Source organism: Aedes albopictus, chromosome 3 (assembly GCF_035046485.1).
Source record: "Aedes albopictus strain Foshan chromosome 3, AalbF5, whole genome shotgun sequence".
In the NCBI taxonomy this organism is placed as follows: Eukaryota; Metazoa; Arthropoda; class Insecta; order Diptera; family Culicidae; genus Aedes; species Aedes albopictus.
The window spans coordinates 34,045,279-34,059,277 of record NC_085138.1 but is presented as its reverse complement, the minus strand read 5'-3'; the positions used below and the strand labels follow the sequence as shown (position 1 = coordinate 34,059,277).

The 13,999-nt window shown below is 38.5% G+C and overlaps 1 protein-coding gene across 10 annotated transcripts in view; it reads right to left on the bottom strand.

Moving 5' to 3' along the window:
- The window catches only part of LOC109419233 (glutamate-gated chloride channel), a 239,451-nt gene that overhangs the window by 27,524 nt on the left and 197,928 nt on the right, over window positions 1-13,999 (bottom strand). For all 10 annotated transcript variants that reach the window (XM_062858837.1, XM_062858832.1, XM_062858838.1 and 7 more), the window contains exon 6: window positions 5,834-5,903. In XM_062858837.1, the coding sequence (XP_062714821.1) occupies window positions 5,834-5,903 (70 nt within the window). The remainder of the gene's footprint in view (window positions 1-5,833; window positions 5,904-13,999) is intronic.

Sequence of the window (13,999 nt, the reverse complement as noted above, 5' to 3'; positions counted from 1 at the left end):
TTTCTTTATTTAACGAATATATGACCAACTAACATTGTAAAAATTCGAAAAAGCGACTATGACATCAATAAATTACTAATCAAAATCAACCGAGAAACGTGGGGAACAGAGCCCAAACAACATTTTGAAGTCAGCTGGCTGTAAAAGGTTCCAAAACCTGTCACAAATCCTATAATGCTTTTATTGGGATTTGTACGATCATCGAAACCTTCTCAAATCCAACCGACTTGGAACTATTGCTTGGGAATAGACTCTAATGAGCCCCGGCGGTTCCTCCGTGTTTATCGAGCATGTCTGATGCATATGGTCAGCCATACTCCATCTGCAGCAGCCGGTTCGTGATGATTCGTTGGAGGCGCATTAAAGTGTTAAAAAGGTGATATGTTTCACTAAAGAACACTACATTACAATAATCAAAATAAAACTCCTTCACTTCAATACCGTCAACCCCTGCGAACTTGGCCAGGGATATAGTCATCACCCTTTATTGTTTCGATTGTACTATTGAAAGTACTATACCGAAAATCATCAAATTTTGCCGGCATAATATACACATAATCAACTACCTTCTGTAAAAAAATCATGAAAATTGGCAGAGAAATTCAACCCTATCAACAATAGTAATTTTTAAACTAATTGATCAAAGTTGACGAAATTATGCAAGAAAGTGTCTCTATAAGTACCATAACTGCTAACGAAATTTCATAATTATTATCACATAACTCTTGCTGCAGCGAAAAAGAACCATCTATTATGCGAATAAAAATTTGTCATGATTGTACAAAATGCTTAAAACCACGTCTGTTTCATCCACAGTTAAAAGTAATGCATCGATTTTTATAAAATTTGGCGCACATAATTAACATACACCATAGAGTTCTCAGTCAATTATTTGACCATACTGGAAAAATTTGTAATTAGAAGGCACGAAATGTTGCTAATTGGCAAATTGAGAGATGAAATTTGTGAAAAAAATCGCGTTCTGGTGGGATTCGAACCCACGACTCCGTATTCGCTAGACCGGCGCTTTAACCAACTAAGCCACAGAACAGGTAATGGTTCTGCGGAATAGAAAGCCAAACTGACTCCGAAGCCGCACCGTGAACACTCCTACAAGTGCTCTAATTTAAACTATATCCTAAAATCAATGTCCGAAAGATGCTTTAACGTTATCGTGGAATTCTCATTTGTGAAGCAAAACAGAAAAAAATATCAAATTAATTTCAAATGAAAACACGGCGAGCATGCAAAACAACATGGGACAAATATGCTTACTTAGTAGGGCAGTACAGGGGTTCAGTATTGAAATTCAGTAAAACGATAATACGGAACCTTAGAAGGAATACCTGGAAAATTCCCAAAGGAAATTCCCGGAAGAATCCTAACAAAATGATCTGAAGGATTCTCACAAGGAATACCTGGAGGATTTACAGAAAGAACTCCTGCAAGATAGTTAGAAACAGTGAATCAAAATTCAACCATCGTGCAACAATAACGACAATGTCGCAACCTGTATTTGTTGCGACAAAACAACCCATGCGACATAAGTTTGTCCCAACTTGAAAATAATGGGATTAACATCGTACACCACGAGTTTAGAGATTTGCAAGCCTTGCATTGCGATTATCGAACGGTAAATTCGAGTCGGTAAACACTGCAACTCTGGTGAAGCTCTATCATCAAACAGCTTCGACTTTGGGTTAGTAATAATTGATTATTCACGAGTTGAAAAGTTCGCAACAAATTCAGCTTCCGTTTTGTCTGCAACAAAAAATTTCGAGATCATGTCATTATCTGTCACCAGTAGGGATAAAGACTAATCGTCGCACCTTCTTTGTTGCTTGTTTTGTGCCTTTTTTGTCTGACAATTCTCTTCACTGGTTAGAAATAAAATTACGAAGGACTCACACATTTTTAGCAGGTACTTCTGGAGGACTCCCAGAAGCAGTTTCTGAGAGGCTTCTAATGGTTTCGGCTTGCAGTCACAGAAATAAGCGTTGGTTCCTTTATTTCATGAAACTATGAATAAACCACAGGGCCTGAAGAAGATCCAAGCCCTGGGATCGAAACGTCGGCGATGAAATAAAAGAACCAACGCTTATTTCTGTGAACGCAAGCCGAAACTATTAGAAGTCCCACCAAAATCAGTCATCCAAGAAACGTTCCTGGGAGATTTACATTAGAGTTACTAGATGGTTTTTTTTATCTGTATTAACGAGATTTTTAGCCCTTGGCTAGTTCATCTCGGGACCCACGCTTTACTTCCCTTCCGAAGGAAGAACTCACATTTTGCGAGTTTGTCGGGGGTGGGATTCGATCCCAGGTCCTCAGCGTGATAGTCAAGTGTTCTAACCATCACACCAGGTCCGCTCCACACTACTAGATGGTTGGCTGAAGGAACTTCTATAGAATTTTCAGAAGGAACTGCTTAAGGATTTACAGAAGGAAATCCCAGAGCATTCCCAGGAGGAATCGTGCTTTGAGGATTTCATAGAAAAAAGTACAGGGACACTCCCAGAAGGAACTTCTAGAGAATTCTCAAAAGTAACTCTGGCGATTTGCAAAAAGGATCTCCTGGAGGATTTCCCAGAAAATGTGATCAGAAATCCTGAAGAAATTTCATGGACGATTATAGAGAGAATCCAGCAAAAGCTTTTGGAAGAATTCAAGATCGACATTCCTGGAGGATCTCCTGCATGAATACCTAAAAGAACTATTGTACCAATTCCAGAAGAAACTGCTGGAACAATTCTTGGACACAGCATTTCCGTGATATGTCCTGTAGTGACAAGAAAACCTTGATGCTTTTTTCCTTATCTCAACCCTTAAGAGGGGGTCATTTATGACTCTGGAGATGAAACCAAGCATACCAAACGCATTTGAGGCCAGCGAGGTTGCGATAGCAATAGCGAAACAATCCGGCTCAAAATGGTTAAGTAATCAGACAGGAATGTAGAAACATTCTAGGATCAGGATTACCATTTGATGTATTAGGGGAAAGCGCTAATCTTTGCCATTACCGTAGTCTTCGCTCTTTCCATGCTTTTTTTTGTATGAATGGATCACTAAAATAACTAAAACGGCCGCTATGAATTGAACAGATAGCACCACCGTGGCCATGTGTGTTTGACATAACTCCACTGCACAGTGGTCCACGAACCAGATTTACGAGGAAAGATGCATTCAGTTCCTTCAAATGATTTTCTAGATTAATATGGTCTTCTACAAAGTTGTTCCTAAAAATAAGGCCCTCTTACCAATATACATGAAAATTAGGGTGGTCCATATTTTCTTTTTTATTTGCAAGAATTATACATTCTTCGGGATAGTTGTATATCTATCAATTTTGAGCAAGTTTATGCGGTACCCTTTTTGAAACATTAAACGCCTAAAAGTAGGTAATTTCTTGTAAAATCGTGTTTCTTTCGTGGAAAACGTGATTTTTCTAATAAAAACAGTGTGTTACCATCAAGTTTTACTTATTGCTCAAATCAATATGCTTAAGACCTGCCTTAGGACAGAAAAATCTACTTCTTGCGTGCCTCAAAACCTTTTACGAGCGCATAGAAATTAGACTCAAAATTGAAAATATTTTGGAGGCGTGGAAAAAGTTACCCCCCAGGCCTGACGTAATATACAACAATACATAGAACTAACAACTTTTCAGATGAATTCATTTGAATTCCAACCACTGGGGCCTTGCTAAAAGGAAGGTTATGCAATTTTTACCCCTCCTGACCCAGATGTCCACCGGAATAAAACTGCCCTCTTTGCTTCAATTTTTGTGGCTCGCAGCTTAACTGAAACTACAACTAATAGTGAAGTGAACCTCAAAATTTCATTGAAAAATATTGATGTTTGCGTCTTTTGCAGCGGTTTGAAATTTTGTTGTTAGCCCCGTAGCTTACGGGTTAAAAAACGCACATTTTCGTGCGCTGAGAATGTTGCTACGTCATTCCTTTCAAAAGATATTGATGATTTTCTAGAAAAAATAGGCACTTTTCAGGTATTTTTCACTTGAGTTACAAAAATAACACCCCTCTAATTTTTTGATATGTTTTATAACAACATTTCTTCTTTTGAATGCGGGCAAAAGATATTTTTTATGTTTGCTTCAACCCGTCATAACACCTTTTTAAAAAACTATGATTTTACGCCTGTAACTTCTGAACCAAAAGAGATAACGACCATCTCAGCGCACGAAACGACGCGTCTTCAAATGCTCTACAAGTGTTTGCTGGGCGACTTTGATGAAAAATCGAAACTGAAAAAGTTAACGCCAGAAAACCGGTTTATCTTTAACCACCCTAAGCTAATTCAGAAAAATATCTCTAGATCGGTCAATTTTAAAGCTACATAAAAAGTGTCTTCAGCAAATTTGTCCAAAATCGATAGATCTACAACTTTCCCGAAGAATGTGTGTAGTTATTCTTGCAAATAAAAAAGTTTGGTTCCCAATTTCTTTGACAATTTGGGCCACCCTAATTTTTATGTATATTGAAAAGAGAGCCTTCTTATTAGGAACAACTTTGTAGAAGACCATATTAATCTTGAAAATCATTTGAAGGCGCTGAATGCATCTTTCCTCGTAAATCTGTTTCGTGGACCATTGTGCAGTGTAAACGTTAATCGTTAAAGATGACCATCTACCACATATTTTTTTTCATGATGGTTCTTCCGAACATCAACAGAAAGAACATAACAAATTATGCTGATAATTCAAATATGTACTCGCACATGCGTAAATCGAAATAGATTTCTAGTTTTAGCCAATAAGTTCGACTGACTTGTTGCTTCACTCCAGAAAGGACACTTAACACACATAGGTGGCGGCAATAATTGCGCAATCAGTCGACAGACTGTTCAATTGCCTCCAGCAGCAGCCGAAGATGATTGGATATGGTGGATGAGACGAACGATTCTCTTGGAATGAACGCATCAAATATGCACAGTGATGATTCAAATGGCGCGGTAAACGTCATTGATGTTCAATTATAAACTGAATTATCAGTTTTGTGATTTAATATTATTACCGAATGAACTTGAACATTGTCATCTTGTCGATTTTCATTTCTACGCTACCATGTGGCTCATTTATGTTCATGTCAAAACTATTTTCGTTATTAGAATTGTGTAACTGTTAAAATTGAGATTTGTTCAGCCCAATAACAAGAAACTAACGTCATTATATCAGATGTTTCAGAAATTGTCAATTTCAAACAGAACGTTACCGCTTTCTCAAGGGCAGTATTTAAAATCAGTGCATGTATATCAAGTGCGTTTTCCTAAGATAAGTTTCAACTGTTATTTGCCATTTTTGCTATAACAATTTGTTTCAAACAGAATTAATAATTTTGTTGCGATATAATCAGGTCTATGTTTCCCTTTACAGGCTTTTTCATTTCGCTGAAACGTTACCTGTTCTGTGGCTCAGTTGGTTAAAGCGCCGGTCTAACAAATACGAAGTCGTGGGTTCGCATCTCAACGGAATGCGATTTTTTTGTACAATTTGCCAATTAATCAACATTCTGTATCTTCTTATTTTCAAAGTTTTCCCAGTGTAAAGCAACCATTTTAAATTTAAGCTCAAAAAGATTTTTTAAGCAAAAAGATTAATTGAGATGCTGTAGCACATTTTTTTGTAGTAGTTGACATAGATTGAAGAATGTTGATTTGTCCAATTTGAACAAGTATGTTTACAATTTCTGCTCCATTACTTCATCTGTCTTCGTTAAAAGTGCTCATCAAATGTGAGGAAAAACTGTACTTAATCTAAAAAAAGCGATATAACTTCATAAACCTCCTCCCCCGAAAAAAAAAACTCGATACTCACCTCCGATATCGTCGAACTTGAGCCTCTCGTCCAGCCACTGCTCTCGGAATGTTAGCTGTACGCTGTACTCCTGTTATTGGGATGACATATTTGTGGTGATTGGTGTGTGGCGGTTGTCGTCATCATCAGCATCATCGGTTGTCGGTTGACAATATCAGTGCACGGCAACGAACGGCATCGAGAGAAAATTAAATATTAGCAAAAATGTGATTGATTTTCGTATCGTTTTTTTTTCCGGCGGTTTCGTGTGGAATTTAGTTTTGAACATTCTAGCTCTAAACTTCTGACCAAGGCTGGGTTGGGTGGTGGTTGGTTTACGGGGGGATTTTCTATTACTGAGTGAGGGCTCTACTGAGGGGGATTTGGTCTTCTTTCGCTCTGGTTAGTGAGGTTATGTCTATATGTAACTTCCTACGTGTGGTTTTTCTGCGTTCGTGTCCTAAACGGCGTTCTGGGGGATTATTGGTTTTGGAGGGTGGAAGGAGAGTCTTATCTGGCTATCAGTTTTCGATTTTGGGGTTCGATTTTCAATCTGTTTTGATCGATTGATTTCATGGGAGATTGAAAAAAGATGGATATTTTAATACTTGGTTGGGAATAGAGTTTGTGTCGGGGGCCTCTCCTAGCGGATCCCTACGCTTGTGAAAGAGCTGTCATTTTGTTTCGGGTTTGTGATGTAAAGTTTCCTAAACTTTTGTGCCTCGCGGGATTCTCATTTCCAAGTGGGAATAAAAAGGATAATGAAAGAAGTTTTGAATTTGACTTATTTTTCATTAAGAAAGGGAAAGACTTTTTTTTCGAAACAAATGAGAACGAAAATGTCACAGGGGTGGGAGAAAACCAAACGAAACAGGAACTTTTTTCTGTCTGTTGGGAATAAAGACTAACGAGAAGAAAGAGAAAGAACGGTAAAATTCGGAGCAAAATTCTGCGAGGTAACCGAAAAGGAGGAACAAAAATGTTAGATCGGAAGAGTGATTAATCGGAACGAAATTAACAAAAGGAGAAAAACCGGACGCCAAAATGGCAGCACACCCCTGCGCGCGCTTCTGTCACGGGTAGGCATGTGTCATTTTGACGGTTGGTGAAAAGAAAATCGGCATTCTGATCATGCAGTACTAGATTAGAAAAATGGGGAAATGGGAGAGAAAAGCGGCATGCATAGATGATTACTGGGTGGTTTCATGCAGTCATTCGCCGACATGCAGAATGATGCAAAAGCGCAAGCAGCTGCTACGAATGTCATTAAGAGAAATAGGAAGAAGGGAAGGGGTAGTTCATGCAACATGCATCATGCATCATAGCATTCCGACTGTGCTGGCAGGCATTGGCATTCGAGGGTTCAAGCGATTCATGCGAGGAGGATGAGGAGGAGCATTCCCATGAAAAGTACCCATCATGCAGTTTCCCAGGTGCTGAGCCCCATGCACAGAGTCATGCAGTTTCATGCCCATGTCGTCGTCCATGCATCGCGTGCATTTCCACGTGCTCCATGCAGCATGCTCCCAAGACGTTTACGAGACATGCATTGATCCTACCGTTAGGGCTACCGTCGTCATTGGCAGTGTACTGGTAGTGCGGTTGATGGTGGTACAATTTGTAGATTAGTAGGTTGCGGTAGTAGAACAAGAAGTACTAGCAAGAAGAACTTGATTGTTTTCTTTCGATTATTCTTGACAATCTCCGTTTGTTTTTCTTTTTTTTTTAAGATTTCGGTCAGTGGCTTTTAGTTTGACGTTTGTTACTTTCATCTGACTGATGAGGCAGAATGTGTGGTTAAGAAAGTGTGAGAGAGAGACAGCACGAGATGCATAATAATCATACAAGCTAGTAAGATTTGATTGTGGTGAACAACGAGTGTCTTATGAACCTCTTTTCATTTATCTTAGGCCTGAGATCGTACAGATTCTCGATTCAATTCGATTGTGATATCTGTACTTTTTGACACACTGTTCAGGCAATTGAATCGCAGAGAAAAAGAAAGAGAGCGCTGTTGAGATTGTGTATCGGAGATTGTTCTTTTATTTCCTTTGACTTGAATGTGTGAAACATAAAGTGACTGTGACACAGAAGAATCAACAGAAATAATGATGATGGAAGGTTATTTTTGCCGATGAGAAATTCTGTTTGAACGCATATTTGGGATGACATGAGTCATGAGGTACGAATGATTTGACGGCAGTGAAATGAAGATTTGGATGATAAACTAATAACAATAACCAGTACAAACCGGTTCTTAAGTATTGAAATCGTTTTACTTTCAAAAACTTAGATTTTTTTAGGTTTTATCCACAATTATAACACCCACAAACAATTATTCTTTCCATTTATGCAGTGATTTGCTGGTGGCATATTACAGGAACAGATTGACATTCAACATGGCGACCGTGACAAACCTACTCAACAAAGGTTTGTCACGGTCGCCATGTTGAATTTTAATGATATATCCAAGTGCGCATCTGTTGCATTTAGAAGTTGTGAAATCTGTTAAAAAAAGTCTTCAAAACATGTTCTGATCCGTGTTATCAAATTGAAAAATCTTTACAAATCTTCTTTGAATATATCTAAACTTGAAGAGAGAGGAAATAACAATCTTTCTTTTGGCTGAATCTAGTAACATAGTTGCAATTTACGTCATCACTGCACTCTGAATGCTATTGAATACATGATGAACTCACATTAGACTACTTTAATGGAAATTGGATTTCATACCTGGTACTCGGCGGGTTTAGTATCGCCGTGTAAAAGTAGATATCCATATTCCCAAAATTGCCGCTCCCGTTACAACATAAACTTTCAACTTCCACAAAGTTCAGATAGAGCGCCACACTGAGATTTGGGGCTTTTTAGCTTACACTATTCGGTCAGCGTCCAATTTAAAGGACAGTACTTTTGCAATGTATGTCATGATAATTACATAATAATTCAGCATACTGTCCTTGGATAAGTTGTTCACAAAATCCATACTCCGTACACAGTAAACAATAAACTTCAGAATTGACACACTAGGTGGTGGTTCCACTCAGAATTCTTCCTGGGATTCCTCCGAGTTTTCTTCTAAAGATTCTTCAAGGAATTCCTACTGGCAATCTTTCAGAGAGCATGCAAACAGGACTTAAGGTTGAAGGATTCGTCATTGACATAATCGTCATCATTGAAAATTCAAAAGCAGTTTTCTCGTTCAATACTGATATTTTCGCATTGAAAATGAATTCACTGTACTCCATACCCCACTCGCAAAACCGTGAATACTTTTTCACTGCGAAAATATCAGTATTCAACGAGAAAACTGTTTTTGAATTTTCAATGATGACGATTATGTCAATGACGAATCCTTCAACCTTAACTAGAGAAAACCTGAACAAATTGCTGGGTGAACTTCATGAGGAGCCCCCGAACGAACTCTTGGAAGAATTTTTGAAAGAATTCCTGAAGGAGTTCCTGGAGGAATCATTGTATGATTTCCTGAAGGAATCCTTGAAGGAATTCCAAGAAAATTTCAAATGAAAATTCAGGAGAATGCCAGGAAAAATACCTGAATGAATCCCTGATTACTTTTTATTTTAAGAATTTCTATTGTTTTTTCTAGAACAATATCTGAAAGAGTTCCTAGAGGAATCCCTAAGGTGTTTCTGGTTGAAACATTAAAGGACTTGCTGATGGTGACCTTGAAGAAGTTAAAAAAAATTTCATGAGAAATTCCCCAAAAAATATCATGGAAGTTTCACTTAGGTATTCATGAAGCAATCCCTGAAGAAACACCTAGAGGAATCTTAACCCTAAAAGGGATACCTGGGGTCCATTGGACCCCAGGCGCATTTCAGAGCTCGTATTTGATGGAACACACTCAGCGAGGTGACGAAACTGAGGCCATGAAGGTATCCCTTTTAGGGTTAAAATGAATTCCAAGAGAAAACCCTGGCGGATTTTCTAGAGGGCTTTCAGACGAAATTAGAGTAAAATATTTGAATGAAAAATTCCTCGAGAAATTCCTAGAGAAATCCATGAAAAATTTTCTGGATAAACCCCTTAAAAACGTCTAAAGAAATCTATGAAGGAGTTCCGGGAGGAATTCCTCAAGGAATTTCAGGAGAAATCACTCGATGAATTATAGTTGGAATCCTTGAAAGTATTTCTGGAGGAATGCCTCAATGAATTTTTGAAAGAATCCTAGAATGAATTTCTGGAGGATTCTCTGAAGAGTTTATGTAAAGTTCCCTGACGGAATTTTCGAAAAAAAATCCTCAAGGTCCTCCTGATTTTTTTTAAATCAGTTCCTGGGGAAAGCTCTGATGAAGGTTCTGAAGAGATGCCTGAAGCAGTTTCTGGAAAAATCTCTCCAGCAATTGCAGGAGAAATTTCTCCAGCAGCTTCAGGAGGTATCTCTCAAAAAATTCCAGGAAAAATCCCTAAATGATTTCAAGAAAAAAAAACCCAAGAAGAATCCCTAAAGAAATGCCTAAAGAAATACCAGAAAAACGTCCTGGTGATTCCTTATTAAAACTCTTGCATATATTCCTGATGGAGTTTTTGGAGGAATCCCTTAACACATTCCACGAAAAATCATTAAGGAGCTCCAGGTGAAATCCCTTAGTTCCAGGAGGAATTTATCAACAAAACCCATGATATGTTCATCAAGAAATTTTGAAGAAATCCTAGAAGGAGTGCCATAAAGAGATCCTGGAGAAATCATTGAAGGAACTTGAGAAGAAATTCCTGAAGGAGTTCCTGGAGCAATCCTTGAAACAGAAATCCATTAAAAAATTCCAGGAGAAATCTCTGAAGAAATTCCTAGAGGAATCCTATAAATCCCTGAAAAATCCCTCGAAGTATTCCCGCAAAAAGCAATTATAAAGGAATTGATGAAGAAATGTTAAGGAATTTCAGAAAAAATCGCACAAAGAATTCACGGAGAAATCCCAGAAGGCATTCCTGGAGGAATCGCTGAAAAAGTTTCTGGAGGAATCCCTGAAGTAGTTCTGCAGAAACCCATGAAGCAATTCCTGGAGAATTCCCGAAACGAGTTTTTGGAGAAATCCTTATTGCAGGTCCTGAAGAAATATCTCCAGCAATTCTCGGAGAAATGCCACGTATGTTTTCAGGAAATTTCCTGAATATTTTTTTCCAAGAAGAATCCCCGAAGAATCCCTGGGCAGATCACTAAAGGATATTCTTGATGAATCCATGGAGGAGTTTATGAAGAAATCCCTCAAAGAATTGAAGGAGAAATTCCACAAAGAATTCCCGGAGAAATTCCTGAAGGAATTCTTACAGAAATCCCTGAAAAGTTTTTGGAGAAAACCCTGGAAGAGCCAGTGGAGAAATATGTGACGGGTTTTTAGGAGGAGCTCCCGTAGAAATCCATGCAGGAGTTCTTGGAGGAATTTCTGAAGGAGTTCCTGGAGAAATTCCAAATGGTATCTGAGAAGAAATCCCCAAAGAAGTTGCTGGAGATTTTTAATGGAGCTAAAGTATTCTTCTTCTTCTTTATGGCTCTACGTCCCCACTGGGACTTGGCCTGCCTCGCTTCAACTTAGTGTTCTTTGAGCACTTTCACAGTTATTAATTGAAGGGTTTCTTTGCCTGCCATTGCATGAATTTGTATATTGTGAGGCAAGTACAATGATACACTATGCCCAGGGAATCGAGAAAACTTTCCCGACCGGAACGGGAATCGAGAAATTTTTCCCGACCGGAACGGGAATCGAACCCACCGTCTCCGGATTGGCAATAGCCTTAACCACTAGGCTAACTGGAGACCCTTAAATTAAAGTATGTTGGGAAGAATTAACCCTTTGGAGCCGGATAATTTCACCATTGCTGCCGTAACCTCGCTGGCCTCAAATACGTTTGTTATGCTCGGTTTCATCGCCGGGGTCATATTGACTTCTCCGGCTCCAAAGGGTTAAATGAATTCCGACAGGAATCGGTGAAAGAATCTTGGAAGTATACCTGAAAATTTCCTAAAAGGAGCTTGGGAGGGATCCCTGAGGTTCCAGAAGCATTCATGGACAAATCTAGAGGAAAATTCCGCAAGGAAATAAAAAAGGAAGTCCGTCCCACATGCAACTCCGAGAGAAATCCTTGAAGCAAATCCTGGGAAAAATCCATGAAGGATTCTAGGGAGCAATCAATAAAGATATCCTGAAAATCACTGAAAGACTTCCTGGCGAATAAATTTCAAAAAAAAAAAAAAAAAAAAAAAAAATCCGGGAGAAATCAATTTAGAAATCCCGAAAGTATCACTGAAAAAATCCCGCAAGAAATCCATAAATGAGCCCAGGGAGATAAACCTGAGAAATGAAGGAATCCCGGAAAGAATCCCGGAGAAAACCCGTGAAGCAGTCTAGGGATTTGGCGATTTTTGAAAATTCAGGGGAGTTCCAGAAGGAGTCTACAACAGTATCGCGGGAGAAATCTCCGAAAGAATCCTGGAGAAATCCCTTACGAAATCCCGGGAAAATCCTCCAAGAAATCAAGGGGGAAATCAAAAAAGGATATCCTGTAGGAATTCCGGAAAGCTTGCTGGAATCCCTGAAAAAATATCGAAAGCAATCCCTGAAGAAATCCTTGGACGAATCTCTGAAGGAATTGCAGAAGGAATCATTGAAAGGATCCGAAAAATAATCGCTGAAAGAATCCCGGAAGGGCATCATAAAGGAACCCTATAGGAGAAGTTTCTGATAGAATCCCTGTAGGAGTCAGTGCAAGAGTCATGGAAGAATCCTTGAAAGAAACTCGGGCGAAATCCGAAAAGCAATCATGGAAGAAGTTCCAGGAGACAGTTTTGGGAAAAATCGAAGGAAATCCACAGAACAATCAATGAAGGATTCCCTGAGAGATTCCCGGGAGAAATCTTTTATGGAGTCACTGGAATATTTCCTGACAAACTTAGCAGATTTTTTTTAGATATCTTGGGAAACCCCCTAAAGAAACCCGAAAGAAACCAATGAAGAAATCCTGGGAAAAAATCAATCGTGTAGTAATCCTTGAAAGAAATTCGAGAGGAATATCTGAAGAAATCTCGGAAGATCCGAAGGAAACTCGAGAGAAATGTTTGAAGGATTCCGGGAGGAATCAATAACGAAATTCCTGGAAAACACACAGTTTTGATCATTTTGAGATATTGTAAAATCAAAATCAAATCACACCATCTAGTGGTAAAATAGTTTTTTTTTTTTCCTAATACGGACCATTTAAATGGAAAATTCACATCCGAATTAAAAAAAAAAAATCAATTTTTAAACCATAGTCGAGATATTCAAAAAATACATTCATTTCATAATTTGCAATTATTATAGGATAAAATATAAAATTAAAAACAAATCCAGTACATTGTATTATAAAAAAATACAAAACATTAGGGGTATCCACTAAACAGATTAAATAACTGCGTAAGCCATGATCATCTGATTCTTGAAATGTTTCAAGAAATTGTGGAAGAAATATTCAAAGATTGCCTTGGTGGTTGCGACGTTTAATCAGTTTATGCTGTTTAGTGAATCCCCTAATTGTAAAAGAAAAAAAAATATAACTCAAAAACAGTTTGTTCAATTGCAATGATTGTCAAGCTGTTTTGGGGATATTTGAAGTACTTTTAGAAAAAAAAAATACTTTGTGAGTAAAATTGTAAGGTGTCATAAAGTTTCAAATTTTCAAAATCCTTACACTTCGATTTTTTTTCTGCAGAAAGCTGACTTTCATGATGGTCAAAAGCATTTAGCATTTTTTACTCGAATTTTTCTTTTTCGTCGTTTTTAAAAACGGACAAAAGGAAAAAATGCCGGGGCCCGTGGCGTAGTTGGTCACACGTTCGCTTCATATGCGGATGGTCATGGGTTTGATTCCCAGCCCCGGCACTTGCAATTTTTCGTCAGTTGCTTTTCCCCCGAGAGCAACTGACACTGACCCTCTTCTGAGCCCCATGGCTCAAACGGACCCGGATACCTGGACATCGGCGAACTGCTACTCATAATGGACCCCCAATCGGACTGGAAAGGAACAATGGCCATCCATCATCATCCTTGTGCTCATCATTCTACTAGGTATAAAGTAGAAAAAGTGAAAGTAGCAGAAAGGCAGCCAGTTCGATAAAGTAGAATAGAATCTAGGCGCTGTACAAAATGTAAGATGCAGCTGTCAATTGAAATTGCTCACGTAGTGCCC